Raw genomic sequence first — 13,931 nt, forward strand, 5'->3', positions numbered from 1 at the left:
CTCCTCTCCATTATAACCAGTCTTGGGAATTCTCTTATCTTTTTTGCCCTTCACAAACTCTTGTATCGTTGTCTGGCAACAATTTACCTGTTGGTTGGCATTTTTAGCCAGTCTATCACGGTTACTTACTATATGTCCTTGGTTCACGAACACTGGAGTCTCTGTTGATACGCAAGGGACGCAGCCAACATAATAGGCTATACACTATGCGGAGTGTCTTTGTCAGCGATGACGGCCATAAGCGTGGACAGGCTTCTAGCCCTGATGTTGGGGCTGAGATACAGACATACTGTAACTTTGAAGCGCACATATCTCATTGTAGCCATCTTTTGGGTTTTCTCAAGTTTCGCCGGGTTGTTGTATTTTTTAAATTACCGCATAACCTTATGGCTTGGCCGTATAGGCATATCACTATATTTGCTAACCTGAATCATCTTGTGCACAAATATTTTTTGTAATCTCCGTCATCATCGGGCCGAAGGATGTGGATGCTTTGTTCTTACCTCGTTTTGAAGCAAATGACAAAACGAGGTAACGACACGCAAACGAAACTGAAAGTGTTGCGATCAAAAGAGCTTGCACTGAATCAAATCGATAATTTGGATATCCTTTGTAACTCTCCCGAATTACTTATTTTGTCCAAGGTAAATGCCAGGCATTGCTTGCGAATTTTTGTGAATTCGACAGCTGTAACTTGTTCAAACAAGCTCAGCTTAATAAGCTTGTAACTAACACGAAGCGGCAATACAATTAATACACGCCAGAATAAAGTAAAAGTTGGCAATCGTCGTCACTTAACTGCAGGAACGTCTTTCATTGTTTGAAATCAGAGAAAGTTCGGAAAGATGAGGAACATTTGAAGGAGGAAATCTCAACTAAAAAAATTTAAAATAAAAGTGTTTACCTTACACTCAATAATCTGATACAACCATGCGTTCTTACCTCTGTCGCGGAAATGGAAGGCACGTTTGACTATTTTACGACCTTGCTTCCTCAGTCCGTCATGAAAATGTTTCAAAGTCACTAAGACAGAGAAAGTACTAAGAAAGACTCGAAAGCTATGTCATGGAATGGAGAATCGCAACGGCGCGTTGTGAAAATGAAACAGGGAGTTCCTTCGGCCATAAATCTGTGCAAACTTGAAGCCGGGAATTCTCTAACTGAAATTGAAAGAAGAGCCCACATATGGGCGGCTGTCACCGCCAAAAATACAAAAATAGAATTGGTTTGTAATTACAGATAGAGTCTAATTGTCTTTTGGAGAACGATATATATTATCCTAGGAGATTTATTTAAAATACAAATGGACAAGTCGCATTTGGTGAAATGAAATATTTAAACAAAAAATGGTTTGTACAATTGGGGAGCTGTGTAGCCACCCTTGTTGAACTGATTCAATAAAAACATGAGTGGCCAAGTGTTAACTAAAATGGTTCAGTGTCGAAGGCGAGGGTGAGAAGAACCAAAGTCACGAATGAAGGAACAAACATGAGCTGATATAGAATTGCCTTGTGACCGGGGAACTGTAGAACATTCCGAAAAGCAACGACTGAGCCAGTGGTGAAAATACACAGCGAAGCCAGCCACACTATTGTTAGCTATTCTGAAAAAGGGAAAGCGGCATTTTATTGCACCGATATGCAGTGGATTGGACCCTGATGCAAGCAACATCACGAATCATGTTCGGAGGTGCCCTAACTAGTTGCCATAGCAACAACAAACTGAAGACCACTGGATAACAGGAATTTCGTTGTCTTGGCCAGATTAGTATTATTTTGGCTGATTTCCTTATCTGTGGCGATCTATTTCGGGGCAGGCTGTCATGATGGTAACGCCAAAACCACCTGTAGAAGAAAAATATAAGATAAATCGAGAGGTTGCTTGAGTCAATTTTTGTGGGGCATCTGCCGTTGGCCTTTCAGAACCCCTACCCTATCACAGTCTATTCTGTGGCTAATTATCGACCCCATCTTAGTCACTTTTGGTAATACGTGCTGGTAACGACCTTCTAACTGCGAACTTTCCGTCATTTAATCCCTACTTTCTTAGACTTGTCTTACCCCCAAAATTTCGAAAATGTGCGACCCCATTATTGTAATTAACTCTGTTGAAAATGCTATAGTCAATAGTCAGTTCGGTCGTGATCGTGACCTATAACTAGGAAGCACACTCCACGGGGTGGTCATACATGCAGCTGTGCCTCTGCTACGATCTACATACAGCCGGAATACACAGTGCATGTTCTTGTTGTAAAGTAACTGAAGCTTAAAGCAAACCTCGTAACTAGTCTTCATTAAAATCCTGAGCAATTTCTTTGTCAGCTGTTTCAACGTCCACAAATTGGAACTTCAGTTGAAATCCTCTCCATAGCCACTAAAGATGTGAAGAAATGTTTGCTACTAAATTTCTGTCTTAACGCTATCATATAAAAAGATGACTACAACAGGTAGCAGTAGCCATGAACTCAACTTACCCTGAATTACATTTAATATATATGCTCTCGACAAATGGGGTTAAAAACAGAAAAAAAGCAGCATTAGGGTATAAATGCGTGACTTTTGTCACGAAGCATCTCCATTCCTACGAGTTCTCACGTGGTCTCGATATCGAGTCACGCATTCCTTAAAAACATACATTCTAAAGCAGGTAATTATTTTACGAAACTCTTTTCAACTCGCATTTACTTCTGTTTTTCACAAGTTCCTTTGCGGAAATTGATTGTTTCTTGCTTAATGGAGTGACAGACTGTCACGCACTAACGTAGACACCACTATTATAAAATATTCACCAACATACAACTAGCGGCGTGTTGATTTGGTGTTGCACTCAGGCGGAAATTATTTGGCTGCGTTTAAAGACTAATCTTTCGCCGTTTAGAACAGACTGATAGAAATGTAGACTCCCCATTAGCAAAGAAATTTTAGATTAGATTAAAACCATTCCAATTTTCGTGCGTGGGAATCGATGACTCACGCCTGAGATTCTCCTGATTGACACGAACACTCATGGTGCCACTTGGAGTTAGGCGCTTTTCAAGTTCAAAGCCGTTCACTGCAACGATTTTGCACTATAAATATGTGCATTGAGGATGCGCAAAACCCTTGAATCAAACTCACCTTTTATTGGTTTAAACACTAAATTATTTGCGTTTGAACGTGTACGTAACAAAAAGAGCAAGCAAATAAAAATATAATGAGTCTCAGTGATAAAAATGAAATGAAATTGGTATATTAGGATTTAAACCCGTTTATATGTTAAGGGAAACATCTGAGAAGTAACTAACAATTACGCTTGAGACACGAAAACACGAATATTATGTCGTGTGCTTTTTTAACCAGAGAGATGGGGAACGGGCTATTTACAATTGGTTGGGGACATTTTCTCGGTCGTTCGCATAGATAGAAAGTAGTAGAATTCCTAATAGTGCATTTCGATTGCGTGTCTTGAAACCAAAGTCAAAGTTAATACAGCGGCCAATCAGAGGAGAGGAAATTATCTCAAAGAACAGATACGAATTCAAAGTAAAACCAAGCAAAACTGCAAAGGTCGTGGAAACACGCAAGGGTACGAGTCGCAATTGGGTTTAGCGAGAAGGGAGCCGAAGGGAGCGAGAGTTTAAATTTTCTAGACCAATCACAGAGCGTGGTGAAGCAAATTTCCGATTAGTTTCGATGCTTAATCGAAAATTGCGCCAAATTATCATTTATCATTTCAAAATATTCTGAGTGTTGTGCTCCCATAGATTGATGCGCCTTATGAACTTGAACAGTAAGTTCTAAAATGGTGGCAAGCAAGTTCATTAGAGAGATGGCAAATAACACCAGCATGGAAAGCTTTGACAACACAAAGATATAACTGGAATATTGACGCTTCAAAAAATTCAACTGCGTATAATTCAAAAAGCCAACAAATAAAGTTCTAAGAATATAGTTAAAAGCCAAACCCATCAATATCATCCAGGAATTGATGGATTTGGCAGATATAGCGGGTTTGATGTATCTGGTCAAGGATACAAACAAGAGAATCATCAGAGTCCAACAGGAGGGAAGGAATTTCAGCTGATGTAGGATGACTTTGTATCCAAGAAAATCTGGAGCTTTCTGCAGTGCCAAGATGATGATGATTGTGAAAACAGAGAGTATAGCAAGCCATGTTATCACCAGTTCTTCGGAATATGGAAACACTGCGCCTTTCTCACAAAAATAGACAGTGGAATTGTCTTTGAAACAATTTACACTACGAATCATGTACACACATGGCCCACAACATTCCATAGTAACAGCAAGGCAAAGCCTACAGCCCACAGTTTGAGGGATCTTTTTTTTTGCCTGTCTTCGTTTGGAAGAGGCAGGTAATAGCTTGAGCGGTGCAGGAGTGATGCATACTCGTCTATTTCCACACGGGTTGTCATCGTAAAATCTCCCATAAATATTCGTTCAATCACTTCATTGTTGAAACACAATACACTGATCTCTCCTTAAAAACTGTTAATCCTTTGATCAATACTAAGAGATAAAAAAGAATCAAAGCAGAACTTTTTAGATGTACGTCGTTAGTTTCGCTTCATAGTAAATGGACATGTTGTTTTGATAGGCGCGTATTATGTTCAGCACACAATTATTAAGAAGCACTTAACAACAACGATTCACTGCTGTGTAGTTTAGGAATTTTTCATAACAGTAAGCCGTGAAGACTACAACACCATCGTACTGAATGAAAAAGTTATGAAGTAAGAGGGCTTTGAACCTTGAGAGAGCAAAGGTGCTGAAAGTTTATTGTGTAAGAGTTCTCTGTGTTAAACTGAGAAAAAAATAAAAAAGATCAGCCAATGCGAATTCCTACATGGTACGGTAAATAGGGCAGTCATAGCTGGGCCAGTTATTTTGCTAAAAAAAACTAATCCTAATGTCCCAAACAAACTTATCATTTTAAAGGAAGAAGACAGACGAGCAGCGAAACAACACAAGAAGCACAACATGAGTTCTGTGCGGAAGCTAGAAATGGTTTTCAATTTTTTAAATGCCGTTTCGGGGTAAACATTACGGAACTGATCACTCAAATCATATGATTGCTTTCTAAATATTAAGTCTTTATTTTAGAGAACAAAACCAAGGTTATTTCGTCTTTATTAGGAACATTCAGCTGTCATTGCACTTGCAAGTGTATTTCAGAAAATTCAAAAGGCTTCATTAAAATCAAAAATAGTTTTTTTTTTCTTATCTTGATATAACTCCAGGGTTGTGCGTTTAAGCGAAAATCTCCAGGTCTCTGCAGTTTTCGTGAAACTTTTGCAAGGGTCTGCTCAGGATCATGCTTATGACCACAAGTACTACGTTAGCAATGACCGAAAAATCATAATGACCAGTAATCGTCCGTTGTACCTTTGCGGCTTACACCAGTCATTGCCTAGATTTGTGGGAAGTAAGGAGGTATAGGAGTTGTAAGTGCAGCCGCACCCTCCAAAACGGCAGAACTATCAGAGACAGCAGACACAACAGTCCCAGAGGGGCCAGCCACCACCTCAGGGACAGCCACCTCCATTGGTACAGCAGACTGACCCCACGGCCGGACGCACGCATGCGCCTTGTGGTCAGGGGAGCCACACCTCCTACACTTTCCATTAAACTGACAATACGCTGCCTTGTGGCCACTGATTTTACAAATCTGACAAAATGGAGGGATACCTTTATACCAAACCCGCACAGGGTAGTCATCAATACGAAACTCAGCAGGAACTGGATCCGACAATACCATCGTAAGAATACGTGACCCAGTGAGAAGGCCCGGAATTCGCGAAAAACTCTGATGCTTAATACTAATAACCTCACCATATTTACTGACATTGCACGAGGATTGAGACGAATGAAAACTGAAACAGACAAGGAGATAGTCGCATCTAATGAAGCGCGTAGAAGAATAAAGTTGAGGGCGATGAAAGAAGTGCACGTAAAAATGGGAATAAAGGAAAAGTACGATGAAAAAAAGGGAAGGAACAAAAGGAAGGAGAAAAAAGAGATGCACAAATGTGAAAAGGTGTAAAAAGGTGTAAAAAGGTAAAAAGGGCGCACACAGGTAACAGTATGAACACGTCCGTCGGCATTCAAAATCGTGTGACAATATGGAGAATGGTAGACAGTGAAAGAGACACAATCGAAGAGTCGACGAGCGTTTGTTAAGTGGGTGGGGGCTTGAAACATGGAATGTCAGTACACTGTCAGCTGCAAAGATTATCAACTTGGCGCGCGCGGGTCAAAACAAGCATTGAAGTCCCCGTAGGATCTGTTCTCCCTGCATCTCACGCGAATCCTTAGAATATGGAGACAGAATATGAAAACAAACACAGTTTTTGTATTTTATACACTCTCTATTTAATTTACACAAAAAAGTAAAAAAAAGCGCAATACAAATAGCATTAAATTGTTCAAGGCATTAAGTAAAGTACGCGCTAAACGGAGACACTAAAATGAACCCATTTATTCCCAAGATTGATCATAACTTAAATTCTCCTCACAAAATTAATGCACCGACAAACATAGTGTCAATAAGAATTAGAGAAAATCTAAACTAGCGGATTATTTTTCACTAGAAATGTAATGTTTCATCGAATTCTCAGAATGAAGCAACAAAGAAACACATTCTTATCAGTTGGGAGAATTTTTCTTCACAACTTGGGAGTTAATGAGTTAATGAATAAAAAATAAGGTAAATGAACAAATAGCTTCAACTTTAAATACAAATAGCATCAAAACAATTCACACCAAATACACTGACATTATAAAAAGAATGTTTGGTGGAAATTGTCCCAGCTTGTTTTTAAAATCCTACGTTACATCATATTCAACCATGTGCAAGGTTAACTATTACATTTTACACTGGCAGCATATACCAATGGTAGTTATAAAAATCTGTCAAAAATGAACATTGATTTGACAAAAATTTTTTTTAAAACAGCTGTGATACAGTATACCTTAAACTTTTGACCACATAACGGGTTCTAATTACACAGCGTACTCTGAATACCTAAGTATAAATTCTTAAATCTAAGAAAGATATCATCAGACATCTCCAAATTATACTAAGGTAAATTTAAAGCCATGAAAAAAAATTTTAAAAAAATGCAAGTTTTATCCTGAAGCCCTGAACCTTTTTAACTACGGCCTAGATTTACATTTATTCATGAACATTTTCACCAAAATAATTCCCATTGAGGACTACATGGCTTACTACTTCAAGTGTTTCCCTAATTTATTGGCGTAAATATTTTTCTAATGAAAACAACAAATTCCATGTCACATACATTAAAAGTCACAGCAATGGAAACTTCAGTTAAAATAAACTCTGTTTCGCTATTTCCTTGTTTAGATTACATGGACAATTTGTCTCTGTTGTCGTTCTCTAAAACAAACTGACGAGTGATTGATAAAATGGACTAAAATTGATCAAACTCGTTTGATTGAGAGCAGGCCGTTGTAGCCAGCTCTTTGACTTGTTGTAGGCCTTTTTGCTGAGAAATTTCAATTTTTGTTTCAACATTTGTAAGAGTCATATTAGAAAAGTCAAGCGGGCGGAAAACAATTGTAGGCCGGGCCCACGGGACTAGAGGCTGGCCACACCCCTGAGAGTAGGTCTAATGTCTCTAACATATGGTTAGTAAATTTAACAACATCATCTCTGATGATTACTTCTTCAAATTAAGCTTAGAATGGCAATCTTGGCACTGATGGAATTAGATTGCATTAAAATGGATTGAAAAAAAGTTAAAAATGATAATCAACTTTTTTGTAAAGATAATTGCAAATTGCAACAAAGTAATTTATGACGTAGAAAAACCATTAAGATCAATTCACACATGGCTGCGAAGTTTGCAAATCACATTTTTGAAATTAAAATTTCGCCATCTTTTGCAAATGACAAGCTGTTTCTCTGCTTATCAAAAGCTTAGAGTATCAACGTAATTAAAACCCGGTGGACAAGCTCCTGGTTGTGTACAAGAAAAAAACCTTTAAATTATTTTACACATGACTGATTGCAATAAAGAAATAGATCTGAGTGTCATTTTGGCGAAACGAAAACCTCGTCGTCGCCTTCAACAACTTCGGGCATTAACAACAGAAGCCTTGTTGCATCTTGTTCTCTTCGCAAGCATCTAAATTTGTAAAGGTAAAAAAATAGCAATTCCACTGAACAAAATATACTGAAATAGTCTGTTTTATTTCTTCACCAAAGTAAAGTCACACATCTCAAGTTCCATTTAACAAAAAAGTGAAAAGTAATGAAAAATAGCCAAAAAGCGCCAAAATAGAGAAGCATTTAAACCTTCCAAGTTCCTGCGTCATTAATTTTGAAATGGAATAAAAAAGTTTTCATTTATGCGATTTCATATTCAAATTTTCTCTTTCCTTTGCCTTGAAGTCAAGAGTGACGTCATCTCCAATCAGCAAAAAGGGCGCCCAGTGTTTGATGTCGCAGAACTTGTCTGATTCTCTGAGGCTTTTCATGGCCAGGTTCAGTGACTCGCTTGCTGGTTTACCTCCTGCAAGTTGTTGATAAAAGTATTTCATGAACTCAAGAGTAGCCTCGTCATCAATCGCCCACAGGGAAACCACAATAGACCGAGCACCAGCCCCCATAAAAGCGCGCGCAATGCCAACCACACCTTCAGCCTTGATCTCGCCCCGGCCGCTGTGGCAGCAACTAAGCACAACAAGTTTGGCCCGAAGTTGAGCATTCAACACATCTCCAATTGTTAAAATGTAATCCTCCTCCGTTGGCACAGTAGATATTCGGTGTGGGTCAGGTGTAAGAGCAATTTCGCCAGTTTCCATACATCCGTGTGCCGCAAAGTGAACTAGGGAAACAGAACTGATTCTTTTCAACACCTCACGTTTTGTGGCCTGACTGCCAGTGATTGGCGTGATATTCAGAATTTTTCCGATCATTTCTACTTCTTTTTTAGCATACTGAAGCTGCTCGAAGACTTTCTTTCCCTCGCTGTTAGTAACCTCGGATACCCACGGATCTCCTACAAGTAACGCACCACTGCTTTTGTGATAATCATCTGGGCAATCGGCAATGAGTCTAAGACTTGCTAACGATGGAGCGACTCGGATTGTGAACGATTCACACAGGTATTTAAAATTACCATCCTTCAATGCAGCGTAAGGAGCGATCCACAGGGGTCCATCAGGAATAATGAGTAGCTCATCCCCTTCAATCAAGTCAGCCACCGGCTTCATAACGATATCATACAAAGTGCTCAAGCATCCGTCTTGTTGGATGTGAAGTTGAGGCTTGGCTTCTTTGGTTTTCTCATCCACTTTCGAACGGCCCTCCCTCAAAGCATCTAAAGATCGATTCTCGCATCTCACATTAGAACGAACACCAAGTTGTGTATAGACACCGAGCATGAACGCCTCAAAGGACAGGCTAGATCCACTATTGTCTGAAACAAAACCTTTGAGTTTACTTTGTCTTAACTGAACTTGTTTTCCCTCGGACACAACCCAAAGCTTGACGTTAGCTTTGTCCACTGCCTGAAAGACAGTGTTTGATGGAACGTTTTTTAAAACTGCGCAATCTTCATCTTCTCCCTTGTGGTGACTTGTTCCACCACAAAAACTGGATTCCATGAGGTCGGTCAGAGCTTGAGCTCGTCCTTTCTCAGCAACAAATAAGGCCTCATCTACATAACCTTGTTCTACGAGAACTCTCCACAAACCCGTATACGCCACTTGATGCTGATTTCGAAAATTAACTTTCCACTCATCTTCAGATATTAGAAGTACTCTCAAGGAATTGAATAAGTTTATGCTAGCTTGGTAATGTTCAACGGCTTTTGGCAGTCCACCTTGCAACTCAAAAACCCATCCTAATGAATAGTAGGCCGTTGCCTCCATGGATTTGTCTCCTACTTCTTTAGCTACTATAAGATGTAGTTTGTGGTACTCTATGGCTTTTTTTAAATCACCCAGACGGCCATAAGCATTGCCAAGATTGCCATAAGCAACTCCCTCCCCATGCTTGTCTCCTACTTCTTTAGCTATTTTAAGATGTAGGTTGCGGTACTCTATGGCTTTTTTGAAATCACCCAGACCATTATAATCATTGCCAAGATTGCCATAAGCAGCACCCTCCCCATGCTTGTCTCCTACTTCTTTAGCTATTCTAAGATCTAGGTTGTGGTACTCTAGGGCTTTTTTGAAATCACCCAGACAGTCATACGTATTGCCAAGATTGCCATAAGCCTTACCCTCCCCATACTTGTCTCCTACTTCTTTAGCTATTTTAAGATGTAGGTTGCGGAACTCTATGGCTTTTTTGAAATCACCCAGACCGCGATAAGCATTGCCAAGATTGCCATAAGCGCTACCCTCCCCATGCTTGTCTCCTACTTCTTTAGCTATTTTAAGATGTAGGTTGCGGTACTCTATGGCTTTTTTGAAATCACCCTGACGGTCATAAGCATTGCCAAGATTGCCATAAGCGTTACCCTCCCCATGCTTGTCTCCTACTTCTTTAGCTATTTTAAGATGTAGGTTGTGGTACTCTATGGCTTTTTTGAAATCACCCAGACGGTGATAAGCATTGCCAAGATTGCCATAAGCAAAACCCTCCCCTTGCTTGTGTCCTACCTCTTTAGCTATTTTAAGATGTAGGTTGCGGAACTCTATGGCTTTTTTGAAATCACCCAGACCGCGATAAGCATTGCCAAGATTGCCATAAGCGCTACCCTCCCCATGCTTGTCTCCTACTTCTTTAGCTATTTTAAGATGTAGGTTGTGGTACTCTATGGCTTTTTTGAAATCACCCTGACGGTCATAAGCATTGCCAAGATTGCCATAAGCGTTACCCTCCCCATGCTTGTCTCCTACTTCTTTAGCTATTTTAAGATGTAGGTTGTGGTACTCTATGGCTTTTTTGAAGTCACCCAGACGGTGATAAGCATTGCCAAGATTGCCATAAGCAACACCCTCCCCTTGCTTGTGTCCTACCTCTTTAGCTATTTTAAGATGTAGGTTGTGGTACTCTATGGCTTTTTCGAAATCACCCAGATAGCGATAAACATTGCCAAGACTGCTATAAGCGTGACCCTCCCCATGCTTGTCTCCTACTTCTTTAGTTATTATAAGATGTAGGTTTTGGTACTCTATGGCTTTTTTGAAATCACCCAGACCGCCATAGGCATTGCCAAGATTGCCATAAGCGTTACCCTCCCCATGCTTGTCTCCTACTTCTTTAGCTATTTTAAGATGTAGGTTGTGGTACTCTATGGCTTTTTTGAAATCACCCAGACTAAAATAATCATTGCCAAGTTTGCCATAGGTGACACCCTCCCCGTGCTTGTCTCCTACTTCTTTAGCTATTTTAAGATGTAGGTTGTGGTACTCTATGGCTTTCTTGAAATCACCCAGACAGTGATAATTATTGCCAAGATTGCCATAAGCACCACCCTCCCCATGCTTGTCTCCTACTTCTTTAGCTATTTTAAGATGTAGGTTGTGGTACTCTATGGCTTTTTTAAAACCACCCAGACTAAGATAAGCAGTGCCAAGATTGCAATAAGCGTTACCCTCCCCATGCTTGTCTCCTACTTCTTTAGCTATTTTAAGATGTAGGTTGTGGTACTCTATGGCTTTTTTGAAATCACCCAGACAAAAATAATCATTGCCAAGATTGCCATAAGCGTTACCCTCCCCATGATTGTCTCCTACTTCTTTAGCTATTTTAAGATGTAGGTTGTGGTACTCTATGGCTTTTTTGAAATCACCCAGACGGTTATAAGCATTGCCAAGATTGCCATAAGCAACACCCTCCCCATGCTTGTCTCCTACTTCTTTAGCTGTTTTAAGATCTAGGTTGTGGTACTCTATGGCTTTTTTGAAATCACCCAAAAGGTGATAAACATTGCCAAGATTGCCATAAGCGTTACCCTCCCCATGCTTGTCTCCTACTTCTTTAGCTATTTTAAGACGTAGGTTGTGGTACTTTATGGCTTTTTTGAAATCACCCAGACTTAGATAAGCATTGCCAAGATTCCCATAAGCAACACCCTCCCCATGCTTGTCTCCTACTTCTTTAGCTATTTTAAGATGTAGGTTGTGGTACTCTATGGCTTTTTTGAAATCACCCAGACGGTCATAAGCATTGCCAAGATTGCCATAAGCACCACCCTCCCCATGCTTGTCTCCTACTTCTTTAGCTAATTTAAGATGTATGTTGTGGTACTCTATGGCTTTTTTGAAATCACCCAGACGGTTATAAGCATTGCCAAGATTGCCATAAGCAACACCCTCCCCATGCTTATCTCCTACTTCTTTAGCTATTTTAAGATGTAGGTTGTGGTACTCTATGGCTTTTTTAAAATCACCCAGACAGTGATAATTATTGCCAAGATTGCCATAAGCGTTACCCTCCCCATGCTTGTCTCCTACTTCTCTACCTATTTTAAGATGTAGGTTTTGGTACTCTATGGCTTTTTTGAAATCACCCAGACTTAGATAAGCATTGCCAAGATTGCCATAAGCGTTACCCTCCCCATGCTTGTCTCCTACTTCTTTAGCTATTTTAAGATGTAGGTTGTGGTACTCTATGGCTTTTTTGAAATCACCCAGACGGTGATAAGCATTGCCAAGATTGCCATAAGCCTTACCCTCTCCATGGTTGTCGCCTACTTCTTTAGCTATTTTAAGATGTATGTTCTGGTACTCTATGGCTTTTTCTCCCCGATGATAGAGATCTATGACTTTCTTGACATCACCTGAACTTGCACTACCGTGGTCATGACTAATAGGATCTTTTTCCTCCATGGATTTATCTCTCACTTCACTGACAGACTGAAGTCTTAATGACAAGAAGATCCTATTGTTTTTGTCAATCTTTTTTATGTTAAGGGTTAAAAATGTGGAAGAAACAAAAAAGATTATGTTTCTGATCATATTGATATGTAACAGTCCGTTTTAACATTTGCGTGCTTGGTTCCCAAACCCCTGAATAAGAGCCATGTTTAAGGGTGACCTTGTTATGATAAAAACATTGCTGCCCTTTAAATGCAAACTACTTTGTTATTATCGTTTCTAGATACTGGTCTCTATCACAACAAGGTCACCTTCAGCCTCACTCGAAATCAAAGGCTTGGCAACTAAGTACACAACTATAAAATGGCCCATGAGGAGGGCTTTGCATGAAAGGTAGAGGATTTATCGACATTCAGTCTTAAAGTCAGTTATGAAGTAAATCTACACTTCAAAAAATGTTTTTTTTCTGTGTGCAGCCTCAAAATTTAACGCGCAATACCTAGATTTAATCCCTAGTTTCCAAAAACTGAGCAGCACTTGCTCAATTTCTAAATTAATATAGCTTTAACATCTGACAAATGCTTTACAGCAGTGGAAGAAATGAGTCTATAACACAAATACATGTCTTTAAAATTGTTATTTGTCCATAGGAAAGCACAACGAAAGTTTCCGAGTCTCTAAGTAGTGGCAAAAGGTCGAAGGCAAGAAAATCTGCATAAGTAATGTAAACATTACCGAGCTTTTTGTTTTGGCTTATTTTAGAGAGATCATCTACTCAAGTACTATGCATAAACTGGATAAAATTTAGTCTTCTAACCCTTTAACTCCCGTCAGTGACCAAAAGAGAATTTCTCCTTACAATAGCAATACAATATCAATCAGATAAGTGTTGAGAGTAAAAAAGATATATCAATTTAAAATAGTTAGTTGATCCAATACTGAATTCTCTGTACTAACATTACAAGAATTGTATGGTTGATAGTAAGGATAATTACAAATTTGGTCTGGGAAATTAAAGGGTTATGTAAACTAAACTACCAGTTATGGGCATGGATGGTAGAACTAAGTCAAATTGGCTAAAAGGAGTAATTTCATTAATAAGTCATGAGGTAATAACTTCTTCTATGTTTTTAATCA

At 39.4% G+C, this 13,931-nt stretch overlaps 2 protein-coding genes across 2 annotated transcripts in view; both read right to left on the reverse strand.

Moving 5' to 3' along the window:
* The window catches only part of LOC149038230 (hsp70/Hsp90 co-chaperone CNS1 homolog), a 121,871-nt gene extending 120,759 nt beyond the window's left edge, over positions 1-1,112 (reverse strand). The window contains exon 1 of the mRNA XM_089187223.1: positions 943-1,112. The gene's annotated coding sequence lies outside the window, so the exon portion shown is untranslated. The remainder of the gene's footprint in view (positions 1-942) is intronic.
* A 7,080-nt stretch (positions 1,113-8,192) lies between these two features.
* LOC149038238 (uncharacterized) overlaps positions 8,193-13,931 on the reverse strand; it is a 155,601-nt gene continuing 149,862 nt past the window's right edge. Inside the window, exons 6-7 of the mRNA XM_089187232.1 lie at positions 10,365-12,875; positions 8,193-10,244 (exon numbers count right to left, since the gene is read on the reverse strand). Of these exons, the coding sequence (XP_089043358.1) occupies positions 8,364-10,244; positions 10,365-12,875 (4,392 nt within the window). The 3' untranslated portion in view covers positions 8,193-8,363. The remainder of the gene's footprint in view (positions 10,245-10,364; positions 12,876-13,931) is intronic.

This window comes from Pocillopora damicornis, chromosome 11, assembly GCF_964200805.1.
Source record: "Pocillopora damicornis chromosome 11, jaPocDami1.2, whole genome shotgun sequence".
NCBI classification, from domain to species: Eukaryota; Metazoa; Cnidaria; class Anthozoa; order Scleractinia; family Pocilloporidae; genus Pocillopora; species Pocillopora damicornis.